This window comes from Panthera onca, chromosome C1 (assembly GCF_046562875.1).
Source record: "Panthera onca isolate mPanOnc1 chromosome C1, mPanOnc1 haplotype 2, whole genome shotgun sequence".
NCBI classification, from domain to species: domain Eukaryota; kingdom Metazoa; phylum Chordata; class Mammalia; order Carnivora; family Felidae; genus Panthera; species Panthera onca.
This window is the reverse complement of record NC_138346.1, coordinates 139033071-139056683: the sequence shown is the minus strand read 5'-3', so window position 1 is coordinate 139056683 and position 23613 is coordinate 139033071. Positions and strand designations below refer to the sequence as shown.

Sequence of the window (23613 nt, the reverse complement as noted above, 5' to 3'; positions counted from 1 at the left end):
TTATAAACAGCATGGATAAGACATACTTCTTGGTGTACAGTAGAAAGGGGACAGAACAGAAATGTGTATGGGGAACATACCGGTGTAATGTGTATGGGGAACATACATAGCCATGGCCTAGCTCAAAGGCCTGGTCATGTGCAGTCCCCCAAAGCGGTTCAAGAAAAGAGCTATAGTGCCACGTTCATTCTTTCTCAGAGGAGGAGGCTAAAGTCATAAAATACTTTTTTCTTTAATCTCTATTAAGGGAATTTCTGCCTGGCAGTCAGTGTCTTGAAGAGGACTCAGGCATATATGCATGGAATGGACTTTCATAAAACTCCCAGAGCAAAAAGCTCTCATCAGATTGAGGTGGGGGTAATACATTATGATGGCATCCACATAGCCCCAGTAAATTTATTTCCTGGACAAGTTGAACCCTTCACTAAGCTGTGACCAAGTCCAAAAGGTAAGATGGCCCCACCATGACAGGACCATAAAAGGGAGTCCATTGATATAAGTCTTTAATATTTCACATCCAACTAAGGGATACTATTAAGTGACACTGATTTTTGTTACAGTGAAGATGCTAGGTTGCCATTTCTCATTTATCTCTGCCCATGAACCACTGCAAGAACCCTGACCTGTGCCCAGTGAAAGATGCCTTTTGGCAGAGTGGAATTAAACTCAGTAGGAAAACCTGGATCAAGAGGACTGGAAATGAAACACTTAAATAACTGTACTGTCATTACCCTCATTAGCTTTGAACTAGCATTATATACACACTTGGATGGAATTCACTGTAGGATTAATCAAAAACTTCACCTCAAAATCTAAATAGTTGACATGATGTTGTACTTGCAAATGAGGCAGCAAAAGACCATGTTGTTTAAGATGCTTTATGATATTTTATTTGATATTACTCAATCATGTAGATTTTGTGGTAAATGTGCATTTCTAAAAGTGCATAATCAAACATTTATTTTTCTAGGTCTTACATTTTCCATAGAAATATACCACAGATTGTTACTTAAAGATATGTTACTTATGGATTCATATTGAAATATACCACAAAAAAGAGATAAATGAATTTATATGATGCTATTTGTTGATTATGAAAATAGAGAAATACAAAAATATTGGCAATAACAGAAAATATATATTTCTTTTTATTTGATTACCTTTTAAAAAATTAAACACTAAAATAGAGAGTAGTCAAATAGGCTTTGCCCACTTAATATATATTACCAATACTATATTTTTCACTCTTGAATAATGAAGCACATGGCCCACTGCTGTATAATTTGGTCTTTGTTCAAACATTAATTGCTATAATCATGAAGGCTACTATTAGAAGCAGACAGAGCAGATCTGTGCACAGCAAAAGAGTAGCTTTAACCAGAATTCCATCCTAATATCTTGTTTTGTTAGGAACATAGTTTAAATATTTAAAGAAGAATATCATGTTGATTCATTGGTAGAGTTTGAACACCCACCTCAGGCTTGAATGGTGACTAGCAGAGTGATTTGAATGATTACTAAATACTATCACTTTGAGGTTCTAGCCCCCCACAAAGAAGCTATTTTTAACAAAGGGGACTTAAAAAAGTTTTGCAAATCCTCTTTGGCTTTCTTCTCCTGCCACGGTAAATAATCATTTGACTTTCTTCATTTGTGCTTTATGGAGCTAATTACATTTGCTTAGAAACAGGGTTAAAATTAAATGTAATTTTTAATTATAAAATGTTTCCTTGGAAACATTTTCTTGTAAGTTAAATGGTACTTTGTTCTAAAATACTTAATTTCACTTACAATTAGAAATCAAAGACAGAGCACAGCACCAGGCTATTTGGAAATACTGCATTAATTGCCACAAAAAAGTTACTATTTTTCAAAATGGACAACTGATGGTGAATGTCCAATTAACTGCTACGCAGTTATTTAGCAAGTATTCTCACAGGAGAATTATTCCATTTTATGGCCATTAATTGCATGGCCACTGGCAGTAGACATTTTTCAAAATTTGGAAATTTATTTAGAAATTACATTATTCACTCAGAAATTTTTTTTTTGAAATTATGTACTTGTTTCAATTTAGAAAGAGCTGAACATAATGATCACAGTTAAAAAGATCAGCATACTAGGTGACCTCAAAGTTCCCAGCAACTGTTTCACAAATCACCTTAACACACCAGATTATTCACAGCTAAGGGCAAGCCTCTCTTTGGTTCATAAGGTGTTGTCCTGGAAACCATTTTGATGCAGTCGATAATAGGGCAGACGCTGAGACACAGGGTACAGCCCGTACAGGAGTCAGTAATGGTGGGCAGGTGGGTTTCAGGATCAAACTGTATAGCCTGCAAATGGAAATAAAGAGTATTGCTGTCACTGACCAAAAAGGTCAAGAACGCCCCCCTTTTGGCATCAACGTTTTTCTCCACCGCAGTAGAGCGGAGCTTGGAGACAACGACGCCCAGCACTGCGTGCAACTATAGCAACAGTTGAGGTGCCAGAGGGAAAACAACAACAACAACAACAACAACAATAACAACAACAGCAACGGCACAATAGAAAAGAAATCCTTTTAAATTAGAAATACATGGTTTAAAATTCCTTGGAGACATTTTTCTTGTGTTGCGTGAGGGAACTATTTCATACCAGTAAGTCTCTAGTTTCCTTTGTTCTGAGCAGAGCTCGGGTCCTTCCAGTCCTATCAGGATGGGGTGTCTGCTACCTGAGGACAGTGGGGTGCTTTCTCTCCTCATGCTCCTCGCTCTCGACAGGGAAAAACGGTCACTGTCAGATGGAGCAATGAATGTATTTGTTTGGATCAAATTATGCATGTAGTTTTTAGAAGAAAATAGGAGTTAAAAAAAAAAGTTAGCTTAAGAGCCAGTTTTGAGGTTTGAGGATTTCCAAGTAAACAATTCCTTGATTCTGACTTTTGTCCTGTTTCATATAAAACGTGTTATCATCCAATTCAAAATAACTTTTTTTTTGTTAAAAAAAAAATTTCCTTCCCCCAATTGAAGCTACTTATAACTGTAATTATTTCCTCTTTTATGCACATAAAAGACAAATGGTTTCATTAGAGTAAATTATGTCAGACTGCTTAATATAAAAAAAAAAAAGGCTGATCTTTAAGGAAACAACCATATTATATCTGAAGAAGTGACAAACCATAAGAAACTTTGTTCACATAAATTGTTGTCATTTTTAAAAATAAAACAACATCTTGGATGACTGTGTGAATGAGTAAAAACTATTTCTCCTCCTTATGTACCCTTTTATAAATAGAAACTCAAGAAGCAATTGAAAATAAAATAATGCTTATCTTAAAAATTTCATACTTAAAAATTTGCAGACATAAAACTTTATAATCAGTTGAAGACTTTTTCTGTTTTTTTTTAAAATCTTCTTGAGACAGAAGAGTCAAAGGAGTACTTAAAAAACTTTTTAAAGCAAAACTGTGATTTTTTTCTCATTAATAAGGGTTTGGGGGGGGGTTGGTTTTATTTTTGACATTGGACCAAGGCTAGAATTTTACGGTAGGAGTCATAACTTCTTTTCTTTTTAAATTTTTTTAAAGTTCATTTATTTTTTTTGAGAGAGAGACACAGACAGAGAGAGAGAGAGAGACAGAGAGAGCATGAACAGGGGAGGGGCAAAGAGAGAGGGAGAGAGAGAGAATCCCAAGCAGGCCCTGCACTATCAGCATTGAGCCCAACTCGGGGCTCAAACCCACTAACCGTGAAATAGTGACCTGAGCTGAAATCAAGAGTCAGACACTTACCTAAGCCACCCACGTGCCCCTGTAACTTCTAAGAATGGAGATACTAGAGAACTGCTATGATTTTGGTGACAGGACTTATTAACTCATCTCTGATTGGTTAATTAGAGGAAAGCCAAGATGAAAGTCAGTGTGATAGGATTAGCATTTCCAAAATAACTGTTAGAGACACCTTTCAGCTATATTAAAAAAAAGTGATATGTTGAGTAAAAATTTGGCATAGAGCTAATGTCAAATTAAAGAGGAAGATTTTTTAAAAATTTCAATATGTCTGTTATATCTCTTAATTAGGTGGTCAGAAGAATATGCACAATCCCACCACGAGCAACATGGGATCTTCCTCCAGGCTGAGAAGTTTAATAAACTTCAATTTTTAAAAATAGTCCATTTTATCTATCTTCAAAATTCCATTAATCATCTTTAAATGTATTATTTTACTTTACTTCTTCATAGCTTGAAAAGCGTAATGAAAACAATATTATTCTGTAGTTGTGAGACTGAAGACAGCTGAATCCCTACTTTTCCTGTGTCACCCCCTGGCAGCTTCTCAGATGAAGGGTGAGGAACTGGGATGAATCCATGGCTACCGCATGTGATAAGAATACAACTTGCTGGCTTCTCCAGCCACAAAGGAATTCCCAGTCCCAACGCCTGGCCTGATGGGAAAGTGCTCTTTCTTTCTTACGGTAGTAGAAGCCCAGTCAATACTGGACAGAAGAGAATTCTCTTTTGGTAGAAAGAATCAAGTCCTTTCAGGGTGATGGCAATAAATGGTAATTCCTTTCCCTTCCCTCTGTATTAAAGCACAATGCTTCCTAATGTGCGTGATTGTGTGGATTTCTCTTTGGGTTGGATTTTTCCATCCAGTTTTATGGGTAATAAAATATTTTCAAAAAACACTGTACATTGAATGGTGGCACAGTTAGTATAAGTTATCGCTTTCCTTTGAAAAAAATTACTATGCCCAGAGGGCGAGGGGACAGACATACCATTGCTGAGGAACAGTATCGGGCACGTCTGGTCTGAATTGCACACCTAGCAACAGAAGATGCTTTCCGCTAAAAAACCAGAAGAAACATGCCTCACAGCATCCTAATTACAGTAGAATTCTTACCTGGTAGCCAGAGTCATTACAGGTCATGTAGCATTTGCCACAGTTGATACACATTTCTTCATCGATCATGGCCACAACTTGCTCGAGGTGGCTCAGTTCCCCAAAAGTTCCAAGGTACTGCAGTGCTTTTCCAATTACATCCTAAAACATAGGCACTGAATTACTTACAGTGTTCATTGTAAAACATTGCCATGTAATAATTACTATCAGTCCAGAGTTCTCTGTTGTTGGTTTTTTTTAATGTTTATTTTATTTTTGAGAGAGACAGAACATGAGCAGGGGAGAGGCAGAGAGAGAGGGAGACACAGAATCCGAAGCAGGCTCCAGGCTCTGAGCTGTCAGCACAGAGCCTGACACAGGGCTCGAACTCACAAACCGTGAGATCATGACCTGAGCCAAGATCAGATGCTTAACCAACTGAGCCACCAGATGCCCCAGTTTTTTTTTTTTTTTTAATATATAATGTTGCATTATGTAACTTAGGAGGCTTTCAGTAGTATAGTTCTTGTAGTTAATGCTTTTCATAATGGTAGCTTAAAATTTTTTGTCTTCTGAAAGATAGGCAAAATGTGTGTGTGTGTGTGTGTGTGTGTGTGTGTGTGTGTGTGTGTATCCAGCTTAGAAACACAAGACCTAATTGGCTGCTTTCCATAGGATTTCTACCAGATGATCTAAAACAGTGTTTCTGCGGACAGAAGAAATGACACCCTTTTCAGTGGTTGTAGCTTACCTTTTTCCAATTTTGAACTTTGAAGGATGCAGAAGTAATAAAAAGCGCAACAGGGTAACACACTTAAACTAGAAAACTTTAGATTGGTAGGAATGAGGGGAATAAAAATGTGAATGCTATGCATTTGTATCACTGCATTTGGATTCCAGATTTTCATTTAGAAAAGTGCTTTGATAGCATACCCACCTGTCATGTCTTGAAGAGTATATTTCATTATTTAAAAATTCTAATTTATGTTAATTAATTAGATGCATCTAATAGCTAAATAAGATGCTGCTCTTTTACTTTTAAAGAACTAGGATTTTCTTCATTCACCGCTGACGATTTTTCATGTGGTTACACATTGCTTTGTTCTTCATATTAATTGGAAGTGTGCTTAATATGTGAAGCACAGAAGATGTTTCATCAACAATAAGAAATACTTTCTTTCATAAAACAAAAACAGAAGGATGTAACAATGTTTGTCAAATTAGTATGCTGTTAACATTTTCTGCTTTTGTCTTTAACTTTTTACCAAGAGAATATTTTGTTCGAATTCAAGGTCCACATTCAAGGAGGTCTGACTCTTAAAGCAATCTTCCTATATTCTCTTTGGCATTTTATTTTCTGTTCTTCTCTTTATGACCCTGGTTACCCTCATTTTACTTTTTTCTCCATTTCAAGCTCTAAATGACAATATGCACATGACTTGGAGTTTTCAAACCGAAACAAGGTTTACATTATAATATGTACTTCATTTGTTCATCTCTCTAGGAGTAAGATGATAGAAAATTTACAAGACTCTTCACTATTTTCTTTTCAATGTGTTGAAGATATAATTTCAACTGTACTGCAGTCTGTCTGTAGGTGGGCACTTGATGTCCAAATCAATATCTCTATTCAGAATCACTCTCACAAACTCAAGATCTACATTTGTCAGCTTCACGACAGGCATTGTTACTAGAAATTGCTAACACAGATTCTCCACTCACTAAACTTTTCATCAACACTGCAAAACTGGGTCTTCCTTCTGACTTCCTTCATTTAAAAAAAACAATTTTTTTAATGTTTATTTTTGACAGAGAAAGAGAGACAGAGCATGAGTGGGGGAGGGGCAGAGAGAGAGGGAGACACAGAATCTGAAGCAGGCTCCAGGCTCTGAGCTGTCAGCACAGAGCCCGACGTGGCGCTCGAACTCACAAACCGTGAGATCATGACCTGGGCCGAAGTCGGACACTCAACCAACTGAGCCATATAGGCGCCCCATGACTTCCTTCATTTTGTCAACAGTGGTAGGATTTTCCCAATCACGGAGGCTTGAAATTTGAGGGTGCGATCTACTCCAACTTTTCCTTCCTCCAGCATCTCATCTGTGGTCAAGTCTTGTGAGTTCTGGATCTGCAATATCTTTTGAATCTTCTTTCCAAGTCGGCTACAATCTGGAACCATTGCTCATTAGTTTCCTGTTACCTCTAATGCAGTTAAGAGCCTATGTGATGAGTCTCATGCTCATAGTCTTCCGTTGCCATTCCACCCTATGCAATGTTGTCATCTTAATCCAGGCTGTACAGCATGGACTCAATTTCTCACTACCTTACTCAAAAATCTGTTATGTTAAATACAGTCTCACATTTAAGTCTGGCATTTAAGGCTTTCTAACAATGTCTTTTTTGGTCTTATTTATCGCTTCCAAATACCACGTGTTTCAGCTACACTGAACACACCTGTCAGTGGACTCCTCTGGAACCTAATTTTATGTTGAGGGTATCTGTCTAGGATACCCTTCCTTCTCATCTCCATTTTGAAAACTCCTATCCATCCTCCAAAGACATCTGACATGCCACTACTTCATGAAGATTTCCTCAATCCTTCTTTTGCCTTTCCCAACCAAATTGAAGATGTAATCTCTTTGTCTCTTCCTCTTTTTCCTTCATCTCCTCCTTTCCCCCTGACCTCTCTTTCTCCCCTCCCCATCTTTATATTTCCCCTAGTGACCTATAGCATTTTATCTATTATACGGGACCAATGATAGCAGACAACTTTTGAGTTCTTTCTATGTATCAGACCAATGCCATGATTTTTTTTTTTAACGTTTATTTATTTTTGAGACAGAGACAGAGCATGAATGGGGGAGGGTCAGAGAGAGGGAGACACAGAATCTGAAACAGGCTCCAGGCTCTGAGCTGTCAGCACAGAGCCCGACGCGGGGCTCGAACTCACGGACCGTGAGATCATGACCTGAGCCAAAGTCGGCCGCTTAACTGACTGAGCCACCCAGGCGCCCCTACCAATGCCATGATTTTAAAGCACTGTCTCATTTAAACCTCAACACATTTTATACGTGATGCAGTGAATCAGATTTAAGGTACAAAATTAAGTAAATAATGAAGCAGGGATTCAGAACAGTGCTGCATGACTTCAAATTCTATGGTCATAAGCACTGCTATGCTGACTCATCCGCTATTTCTCTATTTAGCAAATTCTACTTCATGTTGTAGATAGTTTCTATATTTAGCTTCCTATATGCAATCTCTTAGCAGGCTTTAATTCATCTTTGTGTCTCCTGTGGCATATCTTGCTCCTGCAGATCACTGAAACATAATGGGTACTCAAATATCTGTTAAAATAAATATAGCTTTCATTTATTTATGTGCTAAATATACAGTGTAATATTAGGCACATAGTTGTATGGGTTAATAGATACTTGTTGATTTACTGAACATTTTTATTAGCATGAGAATCAAAATAGATTTGAGCACTTATTTTAAAAAAGTATTTTTTTAAATGTCTATTTATTTTTGTGAGAGAGACACAGTGCAAGTGGAGGAGGGGGACAGAGAGAGGGAGACAGAATCAGAAGCAGGCTCCAGGCTCTGATCTGTTAGCACAGAGCCCAATGTGGGGCTCGAACCCACCAACCGTGAGATCATGACCTGAGCCAAAGTTGGACACTTAAGCTACTGAGCCACCCAGGTGCCCCTGAGCACTTCTTTAAATGCAAAATAATCATAGTCAAAGTATCTGGACATGTTTAATATTTTCTAATAATGTTTTAAGGTAGTAAGTACATAAGGTCACTCGCCAGCTATAAAGCTATTTACATGTGATAGAAAATAATTTTTTCAATCTAGGAAATAAATCAAAAATTTCTCTGTTTCATTGAATCAGATCACAGCTTGACTGAAATCACCAAAAAATATTCAAACAATGATTAAACAGGAAATTCCCTAGACAGTCATCAAAACCTTGAAGGCTTATTCAAAAGAAACAATGTATATTTTAAAAGATTTTATTTTAAGAGGCAAGTTCACATTCTGTGTATAGTAAATATACCTTCTTCTCTACATTGGAGATTTGCTGTTGTGATTTATTAAAACCTTATGCTTAATGTAAAACTAAATAAAATAAGGTCCTTGGAGCCTCTAAATTTTATCAACACATGGTGTTATGTAGTCTTCATAGTTCTTAAGACATTGTATATAGTTTTTTAATCTGGAAGAGGTTAGAACAATGATAACTATCATAAATTATTTTGGAAAGAATAGCAAAGAAAATGAATTACCACACCATGTGCCTGAAAATGTGGACATTGTTTAAAACCCAAAGCTTCCATTTAGTACTGCCAGCTTATGAGTATCTTTGAATACACATCTGGAATTTGGAGTTCACTGAAAGACACATATAATCAGTAAAGGACATATGGCTGTTCTATTCCTCCCTGGACACACACCTACATTCATTACTCCAAGCAGGGTATGCATATACAAAGGTCAAGCAATCTGCTATAGCCATCCCTGATTAGTGGAAATGTTTATGTGTGAATATGCATACGGAGAAAGTGATGCCAAATTCTTTAAAGTATAGATGACACGTTTGATTTAAATTAAGTGTTCCCAAAATTAACATTGTGAAGGATTATAGAATTCCAGAATCACGTCTTTGTCAGTTAATTATTTCTTTGGGATCATCAAAAGTATTTTTAAAAACTGGATCAGTCTGGGGGTGCCTGGGTGGCTCAGTTGGTTAGGAGTTTGACTCTTGATTTCCCCGAGTCGGGCTCCGCATTGACAGTGCAGAGACTGCTTGGGATTCCCTCTCACCCTCTCTCTCTGCCTGCCCCTCTCCTACTCACATACTGTCTCAAAATAAATAAATAAACATTTAAAAAAGCCTAAATCAGTCAATATTTCTGTTTGATATAAATTTTAGGACCAAAGCGTGAGGAACTAGAGGCCCCCAATCCTATCCTTGCTGTATCATACTCAATTTATTATGCTTGGCATAAATCTGTTAGTTTTCCCCTAGTTTTTATTGGTGATTGAAGTACTTTCAAGTTGCGATTGTTATCTGGCATGTTAACTGTTTTTCCTAGCTTTAAGTCTTCTACACATCTGATTAACATACTTTCTCCAAACCTGTCAAGAGTGCCATTCAAAGGCCAGGACCAGGACAACAGTGTTGTGGACAATCCTATGGCCTCAGTCTGAAAGGGATCCAATATTTAAATTATTTGGGTGTAGCTGTTTAATCATCTTATCCTTATCTGTACCATAACCAATGTCACAGGTTCTTATCTTTTACTCCAAGTTCACACTACTTGCCTAATAAAGCTATCAAAATAGGAAATGAGATGGTATGGTACATTCTCAATGAATTTATGCTGATTCTTAATAACTTCTTTCTTTACTAACTCTCTCAAGTTGAAAGTTTAATGATCTTTGGAGACTTTCACTGGAGTCAGACCTCCAGCATTCTCGTCTACTTCTACCTTTTCCCTACCACATCCACCTTTTCCTTTTCTAAAGAACCTGAGGCAACATTTATTTTTCAGCAGTGTGATACAGCAATATCATACAAAGATGCTTTCAAACATAGAGCATGCAATTTATTTTTGATACCCTCTGAGCTGGGAAGCAGGGAAGGGGTCTGTGCAGTGAGAAAAGGAAATCTTGAGTTTATATTCAGCAGAACTCTGATAACTGAGGGCTTAGCATGAATATGCTGAGATGGGAGGTCAGAGACAGAGCATAAGCTTGGAAATAAAGTTGTAGATTGGTGGGGAAGGTGAGTGAAAAAAGTAATCGAGAGATGAGACAGAAGCAAGCGAGAATCCGGGAACTGAAATGGGGCAAAGAAGGAGTGGGAGGGGCTCGTGAGTGGGAGAGACAGATGAGTGAGGCTTGGGTGTAACCATGGTTGGCTTAGTACAGAAGGGTACTCTAATCACTGTATTCTTTTTATGTAGGTAGCTCAGGCTTTAAAGTAGCAAGTTCATGCCAGACATTTTGGGTTTAAATTCCATGAAGCTAATGTGATGTGCTTTTACTATATCCTTTCCTATCTTGGGCTTCACCTCTCAAATATATTTTCCCTACCTTTTCAGTTCTAAGAGCATTCTCTATGGGGATGCTAGAAAGATAATAGGAATTGAACACTTCTCACTAATTGTAAGTTAACAGTATACCATCTGCTCTAAGTAGTGGGTGTATTTTCTTTTCCTTTCTCAAAAACTTTTAATAGACCAAATACATTTTCTTTTTTCCTAATACTTTTTTTGAAATTCAGATAATTTGAGGCTTTGGTACTTCTGAAACATCCTTAATCCTTGATGCCACTGTTTTATGATCATCATTGGTAATGTGATCTTTATTTTCTCATACGACCATTCGCTATTGAATTATCTAAATGCTTGACTCTTTTCTTACTCGTTGGGAAACTGAGTGATTATGTCGTCAACTTTCTATTTGACAGCTTCTCATTCTTCTTGATCCATCCTCAAGTTAGAGTCACCGACTGTGGGATTGTTTTCTATTGTTTTGTCTGAACTTCCTGAAATGGGATGTACTAAAGGTGGGACATACATGTATGTCCAAGCTGAGTTCCTCTCTGTGGCCTAATGAACTCTAGGATGATATGGGATGGTTACTTTCCTTCAAGACTCTTTTAGCTGCCACTTTCCCCAAACGGATTTTTATAAGGAGCCAGAAATAAGCCAATGCAGCAAGACCCCTCATGGCTTCTCTCTCTTCTGTGGGATTAAATTTCCAACAAGGCAATTCAATAATTTTTCAGATGTTTTGCCTTTAGTGGAGTGGGATTTTCATCTGAAGTCTGTAAAGGCTTACATCGCTCCTCTATCTTGCCTGTCCATATTAACCATCTGGTTATGAGGTCTCTGATGTAGTCCCAGGATAACATTTCTGTTTTCCTTTCATTTCACTCTCCTGCAGCTGCTTCCTCCATGCTTCACTTTCAGGTTTGTGGATTTCAATGCACGTGTATATCTTTTTGACATACACTGCTCCTCCCCCAGCCCTTCAATTAGACCTATTTATTCCAAACACGATACACCTTTCCATAGTCATATTCCACCCAGGAAGCACATTGCAAAACATCCCCATAAGATGTAAGAGATGATATTTACCAAATAAGGTCCATTTCTCTTAAAGTTCAGTTCAATAATTTTCCACCGGCTATTTGTTGGTATAGAGACAACCGAGAAGGTTAATGTTACCCCATCGCATTTTTATGGTATCTTCTGACAATTGCTGGGATAGTCCTCCACTATTTCTCTTCCTGCGCCATCTCTTTTATGCTCTGTAGTATCTAATACAGTCTTACAGTTTTATCTGAGTACTTTTCTCCTTTCTCTCACAATTCAATTGAAATAATAAACCACTCGATCAGGCTGACTGGTCTCCTGCCAACACTGTCTTGCCAGTCTTATGAGATGCAGTCCATCTCTTACTAGAAGCAGCAGGAAGAAGAGATGAAAACATCGCTAGTGCCCCTAAACCATTCATTTTCCTACCCAGAAATTCAAAGACGTTAGAGATACATTCCTGGCTTCATAAGGAGAATGAGAATTCATTCTCATATATATCAACAGAAGTGGGAAGCATTCGGGGGACTTTATAAGTCTTGGCAGACTCTCAAATCTCTGTTATATGCTGCCTGGGAATAAAGCACGTTTCTCATTTAGCTGGGCCAAATGTGCACACTGTCGCTTTGGTTCTCGGTGAGGAGACAAAACTGTCTCCTATTCGGTTTCCTTTCTCTGGCACAAGTGAACCTGTGGAACGTGTCAGGAGCTTCTTCGGAAAGTCCTGGTTCACCTTTTAGAAGGAGACCTTTATACCTGCTGCAGGAGGCCAGCTCTTTTTCTTACTTTATCTCCGATTCTTCTCCTTCAATCTTCCAGCACTATTTCTGACTACCCTCTTCTTCAGAATCCTTTCATTTCTGTTTCTTTCATAAAATTGGCAGCTCTATAATGTGGTGATATATATATATATACGTATATATATACGTATATATATATATACGTATATATATATATATATATACGTATATATATGGTAAATGCTGTGTCATTATGAAATGGAAGTCGAAATGTGGGGTTGCTAAAAAGGAAATCAACTGGATGCCAGCCAGGTTGACCTTAGGGCCTCAGACCACTCCCTGGTATAGGACTGAGGGCCTTTGAGGCTATTTTTAGCTTCTGAGGGGGGCAAGGAGAAGCTGGATAGCATGTTGCTAGTGAACACTTTGGGTTCTCAAGAACCCCGTAGTCACAGTGTAACACTGGGAATAACCAACTGATGCTCTAGCTGACATTGTCAGCAGCTTAATCAGTACATCCCTTTGCCCTTTTATATCATGCTAAGACTGATCAAGAAAACTGGATTATTTTACTCAGTATTGCCTCTCAGTTTGGTCCTTTCTATGAATTCCTACTGAAAAAAAGAATGGGTGTACCAGTCAGACCCTACTACCTGGTTGATTCAGGGATTGTGTATTGGATTTAAGGTCCCATGGCTGTATTTTATTCCCAACATGTATAGATACTATACTTTTCAAACGCACTGATTTGCTTGAAATACCGCCTTCCTTCTTTTTTTTTTTTTTTCTTTTGTGAGAGACACAGAAGACAGTGTTTAAGGGCCAGGTTCTAGAGCCAGACTTCAGAATCACATCTTGGTTTTGATGTCTTCCTAGCTGTTTGACCTTGCGCAAGTTATTTAACCTGCTTATCAGTTACTTAATCAGTAAAATGGGAAAAACAGGGAACCTGATAGGGTTACTGTGAGAATTAAATGAGTCAATTCTCAAGCATGTAGAACCGTGCCTGAAACCTCATAAGTACTCAATAAATATTAGCTTTTATTATTAATTCTCTGCTTAATTAACACTAATTTATTAAACTCCATGTTAAATATCACCATCTCTGTGAAGCTTTCCACAATTACCCGAGGCAGAACTAATCCCTTTCACTCCTCTGTGTTCCCAGAGCATTTTGTACATATTTGATTGAACTGTAAATAATTTTTAACATGTGTCTTTTTCCCTTGTTAGACTATGAGCTCCATAAGGATAGATGTCTTTCTTTTTAAAATTCATGTTGTATTCCTAGTTTCTAGCACAATTCCTGGATTGCAATGAGTGCATAGCAAATACATGTTAGTGCTACATCTCCACCGAGATTGGGGAAATTCCTGTGCCTTGGACCGTGCTTTTTACAGCTTTGGATATAAACTCGGCCCATAGCACACTGCTGGTCACATAGCAAATACTCAATAAATACTTACTGATGGACTGATATTGAAACCGCCTACCTCTGAGGCAACAGACCATTAAATCTTATCTGAGGCATTTGAAGGAAAAAAGAACAAAAGATGAGATCTATTGAGCATGGCTTGCTTAGAAATAATATTGTCACACTCATAACCAGGGAAGATGGGGTAGATTAGAAACTTGAATGCATGACTGAAAAACTTGTTCAGACAAGAGGGGCTTAGTTAACTTTGTGGGGCACTGGGGCTCTTTCTGTAGCAGATGGGGAATAATATACTATGCTAGCTGAGAGGATAAACAAAGCAGTGTCATGGAGTTTAAACTATTGAACAGAGGAATCTATAAAGAGGCCAGCAGACAGGAGGGAAGAAACAAGCTAAAATAAACAGATGGGTGGACAGAGAAAACATTAAGCATGATAACAGATAGCCCAGTCCCTCCAGGAAAAAGGGAAGAAGGAAAAAATGGTATGTCAAGAACAGAAGAAACACCTTAGGGAAAATGTAAGAGCAATGAAAGCAACAGAGGGAAGTATACAGCGTGCCTGGGTATGTGTGGTAGTATAAAACAATAAAAACACAAGAAGCAATGTCTGATTCACATTCACAGAGATGGCTCTTAAAGGGAACGTGGCTGTTAATTTCAATGAGGACTGAATAAGCACACAGCTACACCATCCAGATGGGGTCTGAAATAATGGGCAAAGGGGTGGGGGACTCATAAGAAAATAACAATAACCATGGCCCCTTACATTTGAATAGAACTATGCTTTGTACAATACTTTCACACACATCATTTCATTTGAAACAAGGGAGTTGAGGCCTTCTGACACTATCTCGTATTTGTTCTCCCTCCTGCCAATCTCTCGCCTGAGTTGTTACAATGGCTTTCTAACCAGTCTCCCTGCTTCTGCCCTTGCCCGTCTAGGATCTTGTATCAACATCACAGCTAAAAGGATCCTTTGAAAAATTACGTCAGATCATGTCTTTCTTCCTTTTAAAAAGCCTCCATGGTTTCCTGCCAAAGACTTTCCTATTTTAGGGTCTTTGCACTTTCTGTTCCTTCCGAATGGGATGTACTCCCCAAAGATATCTATCCATGTCGTCGTTCATCCTTTCACTCTTTAAAGTGTTTACTCAAATGCCATTTAATCAGGCAGGCCTCTCCCGACCAACCTCTCCAGCAATTCCTATTCTCTTAATCCTGATATATTTTCTTCACAGCACTGTGACCATCTGACACAGCACGCATTCACTTGTTTGTCTGTTTCTCCTTAGTAAAATGTAAGAGCCATGAGAGCTGGGCTGTTGTTTTGTTCACTACTGAATTTCTAGTGATTGCATCAGTGCCAGTACATGGTGGCATTAATGATGTACATTAATAATTGTTGGATGAAGGACAGAATGAATGTATGGGTGAATATATAATTTTTGCAAACCAGAGGTTGGAATTTCAGTGATTATGTGTGAAAGATAAAATGAAACAATACAAGGTCCTGTTGCCAAGATGAGCAGTGCTTTCAGACCTGTGGACACTTCCACATTCTTAAGACTTCATCTTTGGTTCCCACGCCTCCATACCATCATTAGCTTCTGGTTATTTTCCTGTTTCTTTTCTGCTCAGTTGTTCTCTTCTGCTTCCCCAGAGCTTACTTCTCTCTCATAGGGTATTAGGTTTAGTAATATTTACAAAAATATAGGTGAAGTTTCTATCTTGGTATAGCACACAGTAGGTAGTCAATATGTCAGTTCTTTTTCCTTTGTATCTTCCAGCACAGGTCCCTAATTTGCTTGAATTCATTACTTTCAATACTCTCAAATCTAAGTTTTCATTCCACATCAAAAAAGCCCATTAAATCTAAAACATTAAGAATAAATCTCTGATACATTATCTTTTCTTTATCTCAGTGACTGGGACCATAAAAAACCCTAATCATCTTGGTCCACTTATTCTTAACTCCTTACTAGCCCTTATCCTTTAATATATGAGAAGCACTAAATTTTTTTAAGTTTAAAAAAAATGTTTATTTATTTATTTTTGAGAGAGGTGGGGAGGGGCAGAGAGAGAGGGAGAGAGCACCCCAAGCTCCATGCTGTCAGTGCAGAGCCTGATGCAGGGCTCGATCTCACAAACCCTGAAATTATGACCTGAGCTGTAATTAAGATTTGGACAATTAACTACTGAGCCACCTAGGCACCCCAAGAATCACTATGTTTTAAAAGGAGAATTAACATGACTTCATCATTTTTGTCTCTTCCTCTGTTTCTATAACCATGGCCATTCACCAAATTCAGGATCACATTATGGATCTCCTGAAATATCCTTTTCCCCTTACCCTTCTAATCCATACCCAGCTTATAGGGGTCTTTAACTGCCAGTTCCTCAGAGAGACTTCCTCTGCTCCTTCAGTCTAAATAGGAGTCTTCCTATGAAAAAGACTCCATACATTCTGTATTTTTTTCTACAGTTTGTATCACAAATATGATTTTATATTATTAGTGGGATTCTTTGCTTACTATCTGTTTGTATGCTTCATGAGGACAGAGGCTGGGTCTGCTTTATGTATGGTACTATGGTTGCCCAATTCTTAGCATGTTGCTTGTCTCATGGTAGGTGTGCAATAAAGATTTCCTGGAAAATATATGGGCTTCTTCTAAACTTCCAACTTGACTGGCCTCAGAGCCTTATGTATTCTTACTTTCATTCTTGAGTTAATTTTATTGAACAAAATGGGAATGGAGAGTCACCTTAATCTATTATCTCCTTCAACCTGTCCATTCCTAACATAATAACTAATAGTAGGTAATACTTATTTAGGATATATTTGATACAGGCTAAAAGCAATTCACACATTACCTAATTTATAGCCCCATGAAACACACTCTTATTTTCTCTTGTCTCACAGATTAGCTAACTGAGGCAAATTCATGCAGCTATGAAATGGTAGTGCCACAATTTGAACCCAGGCAGTGTGACAGAATAGTTCCATGCTTGGAAATTCAGAAAACTCTTCTTCCATAAATGTACTCTATTAAAATCTTATGAACTTTTCTATGTATTTCAATGAAAGAGAATAGGTTAAGACTTGACATGGTCACTTTAAACATGGCTATAGGGGTGCCTGGGTGGCTCAGTCAGTTGAGCATCTGACTTCCGCTCAGGTCATGATCTCGCGGTCTGTGAGTTTGAGCCCTGCATCTGGCTCTGTGCTGACAGCTCAGAGCCTGGAGCCTGATTCAGATTCTGTGTCTCTCTTTCTCTCTGCCCCATCCCCGCTCATGCTCTGTCTCTCTCTGTCAAAAATAAATAAACATTAAAAAAAATTAAAAAAACATGGCTACATACTAAAATAATACTGGTAAGCCTAAATTCAGTATCATTAAATGCACATAGCATGTAGTAGGCAGAAAATCATGACATGTCCTTTCTCTAATGCAAGATAACTTAATGTATTGTCTGAACTCCATCCCCAACCTTCTTGCCAAAGATGTAGCTTCCATAACCCCACCCTTTCTGGTAGACTTAGCTGTTCTCTCATAGCATATAAACTCATGCAAGCCTCGATTATCCTAACATATAAACAAACCAACCTTTCCCTTTACCCTATTTTCCCTTCTTATCACTTTTCTTCTGATCTTTCTCAAGTTCAGAAGAGTATTCCATACACCTTGTTCGTACTTTCTCAACCTTTCTTAATTCCTCCATTTACCACCTCCTGGGCTCTACTTTTCAACACCCCACTGAAGCTGCTCAGGCCAAGACAAGCTAAAATATGAAGGGTGTGAAGATTATGCTAAGTTTACCTTAAGGTGTGGGAATCTTAAGTAAGGAGTAAAAAAAAAATCAGATTTGCATTTTTAAAAGAATACTCCATAATAGCTGGGGGTGCATTAGGTAAGAATGACAAAAGAAGGTGGGAGACCAGTTAGTAAAATATTTCAAAATTCCAGTGAAGAATGTATAAGAACGGTATTATGGTGTCTTCAGTAGGAAATAACAGAAAAGGAGGGAGACATGAGAGATTAAAATGATAGACATTGATAAGCGTCCCATGATCCCATTCACTAAAGCGATGATTAATAGGATAGAACCTAGGCTGATTTTTACAAAAACTGAGTGGCTCTCAATGCTGTTCATTGAGACATAGGACTCAGGAAGAAGAGCATTTTTGAAGGAATGATAATCAGTTTAGTTTTAAGTGTGATGGCCCCTGTGCTCCTTGTGTAGACTGTCTAGGTGGAGGTATCCAGAGACAGTGGGCAGCACAAGTCTGAAGCATAGAAAAGAGAAAGCGATGGAGAATAGTTGAGTCAATATATAGGAAAAGTCTAGATTGACGATAAAGGGAGATGATACAGAAATTAGGAAACAGAGAGATAGACATCATTATCAGCAAATTTTGAGGTAGGAAACTTGAACGTAAAGCAATTTATGATACATTTTGTCACTGAGTCATAATTTGGGAGATGTAAGGGGCCACTGAAAAAATTTTTTTACCTTTATTTATTCTTGAGAGAGAGACAGAGTGTGAGCAGGGGAGGAGCAGAGAGAGAGGGAAACACAGAATCCGAAGCAGGCTCCAGGCTCTGAGCTGTCAACACAGAGCCCAATGTGGGGCTTGAATCCACAAACCGTGAGATCATGACCTGAGCTGAAGTCAGATGCTCAACCAACTGAGCCACCCATGTGCCCCTGTAAGGAGCCACTTTAAAATGCAGATATTGAGATCATGGGATGATTGTCTATTTGGGAAAAAAATAAAGTTTTAACCATAGTTGATAATTTAAGGCAACAAAAATTTTAATTATTCAAATGCAAATATTAAATTTATAAAAGAACTAGATGGGGTGAGTATTTACGATCTTATGGTATGAAAAACTAAACCAGTGAAGCAAACTGTAAAAGACTCTTAACGATAGAGAACAGAGGGTTGATGGAGGGAGGTGGGTGGGGGATGGATTAAATGGGTGATGGGTATTAAGGAGGGCACTTGTGATGAGCACTGGGTGTTATACATAAGTGATGAATAACTAAGTTCTACACCTTAAATGAATAAAAACTTGAAAAGAAAAAAGGGGAAAAAAGCTACACTGAGCAAATAAAGAGAAAAATCACAAAATAAGCTTTTGCCAGATATAATTTCATAAAGTTAAAGCTGCTGTATGTATATATAAAAACACTATAATACAAATTAGGAGACAAATGGCAATATCCAAAAAGTTTACAAAAAATCTGTAAGACAAAGATAATTACTCTTGCAGAAAATTGGTCAAAAATGAGTAGTAAGTTCACAAAAGAAGACATGGCCCCAAAATATATAAAAACATGCTGATCTCACTACTACTTAGACATTCAAAATTAAAGAAAAAATGAAGCACTTTTTTGACTATTATGTTGGCTAAAATTAAAAATAAATTCATTGTTGATGGGTGTCTAAAAAATGAGCCCTCTTATATTTTTTGGTGGAATGTAAATTTGCACACTCTTCCCAGAGAGCAAGTTGGCAATATGTATCAAAAGCCCTAAAATTTCACCTGTAATTTCTCTGGAGAAAACAATAAGACATCTACACAAAGATTTTTATACAATGATAATTATAATAGCATTATTTCTATGAAATTCTGGAAACAACCTAAAGGTTCAGCAATAGGTTACTTTTTTTTTTCTCTAGTTTTTATTTAAATTTAACATTAACAGTGTAAAATTAACAGTGCAATATTAGTTTCAGGTGTAAATTTTAGTGATTAAACACTTCCATACACCACCAGGTACTCATCAAAACAAGTGCTCTCCTTACTCCCCATCACCTATTTCACCCATCCCCCCTGCCCGGCTCCCCTCTGGTAACCATCAGTTTGTTCTCTATAGTTAAAAATCTGTTTCTTGGTTTGCCTCTCTTTTTTCCCTCCTATAATCATTTGTTTTGTTTCTTAAATTCCACATATGAGTGAAATTATATGGTATTTGTCCTTTTCTGACTGCCTTATTTCAATTAGTAGGATACTCTCTAGCTCCATCCACGTTGTTGCAAATGTCAAGACTTCATTCTTTTTTATGTGTGTGTGTGTGTATGTGTAAACACACACACACACACACACACACACACACACACACACACACACACACGGTAAATACCTAGTAGCATAATTGCTGGATTATAGGGTAGTTCTATTTTTAACTTTTGGAGGAACCCCTATACTGTTTTCCTGAGTGGCTGCACCAGTTTGTATTTCCACCAACAGTGTAAGCAGGTCCCCCTTTCTCTACATCCTTGCCAACACCTGTTGTTTCCTGTGTTGTTAATTTTAGCCATTCTGACTGGTGTGAAGTGATACTTCATTGTAGTTTTGACTTGTGTTTCCTTGATGATGAGTGATGTTGAGCATATTTTCATGTGTCTTTTGGTCATCTTTAGGTCTTCTATGGAAAAATGTCTATTCATGTCTTCTGCCCCTTTTTTAACTGGGTTATTCGTTTTTTGGGTGTTGAGTTTGGTAAGTTCTTTATAGATTTAGGATACTAACTCTTTATCAGATATGTCATTTCCAAATATCTTCTCCCATTCCAGAGGTTGCCTTTTAGTTTTGTTAATGGTTTCCTTTGCTGTGTAGAAGCTTTATATATTGAAGACGTCCCAATAGTTTGTTTTTGCTTTTGTTTCCCTTGCCTACGGAAACATATCTAGTAAGAAGCTGCTATGGCCCATGTCGAAGAAGTTACTGCCTATGTTCTCTTCCAGGATTTTGATGGTTTCACATTTAGGTCTCTAATTCATTTTGAATTTATTTTTTTGGGTATGGTGAAAGAAAGTGTGCAGTTTCATTCTTTTGCACATTGCTGTTCAGTTTTCCCCACACCAATTGTTGAAGAGACTGTCTCTTTTTCCATTGGATATTCTTTCCTGCTTTGTCAAATATTAATTGACCATATAGTTGTAGGTCCACTTCTGGGTTTCCTATTCTGTTTTATTGTTCTATGTGTCTGTCTTTGTGCCAGCACCATACTGTCTTGATAACTACAGCTTTGTAATATAGCTTGAAGTCTGGAATCATGATGCCTCCAGTTTTGCTTTCTTTTTCAAGATTGCTTTGGCTATTTGGGGTCTTCTGTGATACTGTACAAATTAAGATTGTTTGCTCTAGCTCTGAGAAAAATTCTGGTGGTATTTTGATAGGGATTACATTAAATGTGTAGATTGCTTTGGGTAATACAGACATTTTAATAATACTTGTTCTTTCAATCCATAGCCATGGAATGTTTTTCCATTTCTTTGTGTCATCTCAATTTCTTTCATCGGTGTTTTAGAGTTTTCATAGTAAAGATCTTTCACCTCTTTGGTTAGGTTTATTCTTAGGGATCTATAGTTTTTGGTGCAATTGCAAATGGGATTTATTCCTTGATTTCTCTTTCTGCTGCTTCATTATTGGTGTATAGAATTGCAACAGATTTCTGTACACTGATTTAATATCCTGTGACTTTACTGAATTTGTGTATCAGTTCTTGTAATTTTTTGTGGAATCTTTTGGGTTTTCTATATAGAGTATCATGTCATCTGCAAATAGTGAAGGTTTGACTTCTTCCTTGATGATTTGGATGGCTTTTATGTCTTTTTGTTGTCTTATTGCTGAGGTGAGGACTTCTGGTACTCTGTTAAATAACAGTGGTGAGAGTGAACATCCCTGTCTTGTTCCTGACCATAGAGGAAAAGCTCTCAGTTTTTCCCCACTGAGGATATTAGCTGTGGGTTTCTCATATATGCCCTTTATTATGTTGAGATATTTTCACTTTAACCCTACTATGTTGAAGGTTTTTATCATGAATGTTTTACTTTGTCAAATGCTTTTTGAATCTATTGAAAGAATCATATGGCTCCTATCCTTTATTAATGTGGTATATCATGTTGATTCATTTGTGAATATTGGACCAGCCTTGCAGCCTAGGAATAAATCCCACTTGATCATGGTAAATGATTCTTTTAATGTACTGTTGGATTCAATTTGCTAGTATTTTATTGAGAATATTTGCATCCATGTTCATAAGGGATATTGGCCTATAGTTCTCTTTTTTTAGTGGAGTCTTTATCTGGTTTTCATGAGGGTGATGCTGGCCTCATAGAATGAATTTGCAAGCTTTCCTTCCATTTCTATTTTTTTGGAGTAGTTTGAGAAGAATAGGTATTAACTATTCTTTAATTCACCTGTGAAGCCATCTGGACATAGACTTTTGTTTGTTGGGAGATATTTGGTTACTGATTCAATTTCTTTGCTGGTTATTGATGTATTCAAGTTTTCTATTTATTCATATTTCAGTTTTGGTAGTTTTTATGATTTTAGAAATGTATCCATTTCTTCCAGGCTATCCAATTTGTTGGCATGGTTTTTCATAATATTCTGTTTTAAGTGTTTGTATTTCTGGGGTATTGTTTGTTATCTCTCCTCTCTCATTTGTGATTTTATTTATTTTGGTCCTTTCTCTTTTCTTTTTGATAAGCCTGGCTTAGGCGGTTTATCACTTTCAAAGAACCAGCTCCTGGTTTCATTGATATGTTCTATTGTTTTTTTTTTTTTTACTTTCTATATAATTTATTTGTTCTAATGTTTATTATTTCTCTCCTTGTCATGGATTTAAGCTTCATTTGTTGTTCTATTTCTACCTCTTTTAGGTGTAAGGTTAGGTTGTTTATTTGAGATTTTTCTTGCCTCTTGATGCATTGCTTGAATATTGCTATATACATACTTCCCTCTTAGGACCACTTTTGCTGCATCCCAATGGTTTTGGATTATCATGTTTTCATTTTTATTTGTTTCCATGTATTTTTTAATTTCTTCTTTGATTTCCTGGTTGACCCATTCATTGTTTAGTAGGATGTCATTTAACCTCCATGTATTTGAAGGCTTTCCAATTTTTTTCTTGTGGTTTTTTCATAGTGTTGTGCTCAGAAAATATGTATGGTATGATTTCAATCTTTTTGTACTTGTTGAGGCCTGATTTGTGACCTAGTACGTGATATATTCTGGAGAATGTCCCATGTACACTTGAAAAGAATGTGCATTCTGCTGCTTTAGGAGGAAATGTTCTGAATATAGCTGTTTGGTCCATCTGGTCCAGTGTGTCATTCAAAGCCATGGTTTCCTTGTTGATTTTCTGCTTAGATGATATGTTCATTGATGTTACTTAGGTGTTAAAATCCTCTACTATTATTGTATTATTATCAATGAGTTCCTTTATATTTGCTATTAATTGGTTTATATATTTGGGTACTCCTAAGTTGGGAGCACAAATATTTACAATTGTTAGATTTTCTTGTTGGGTAGTTCCCTTCTTCATCGGTTGTTACAATCATTGGTTTAAAATCTAGTTTGTCTGAAAGAAGTATTGCGACTCTGACTTTCTTTTGACATCCATCTGCAAGATAAATGTTTCTCCATCCCCTCGCTTTCAATCTGC

At 37.3% G+C, this 23613-nt stretch overlaps 1 protein-coding gene across 1 annotated transcript in view; it reads right to left on the bottom strand.

Annotated features, from left to right (window-relative positions):
• Window positions 1–864: 864 nt before the first annotated feature.
• The window catches only part of DPYD (dihydropyrimidine dehydrogenase), an 853279-nt gene continuing 830530 nt past the window's right edge, over window positions 865–23613 (bottom strand). Inside the window, exons 22-23 of the mRNA XM_060626444.3 lie at window positions 4884–5024; window positions 865–2336 (exon numbers count right to left, since the gene is read on the bottom strand). Of these exons, the coding sequence (XP_060482427.2) occupies window positions 2163–2336; window positions 4884–5024 (315 nt within the window). The 3' untranslated portion in view covers window positions 865–2162. The remainder of the gene's footprint in view (window positions 2337–4883; window positions 5025–23613) is intronic.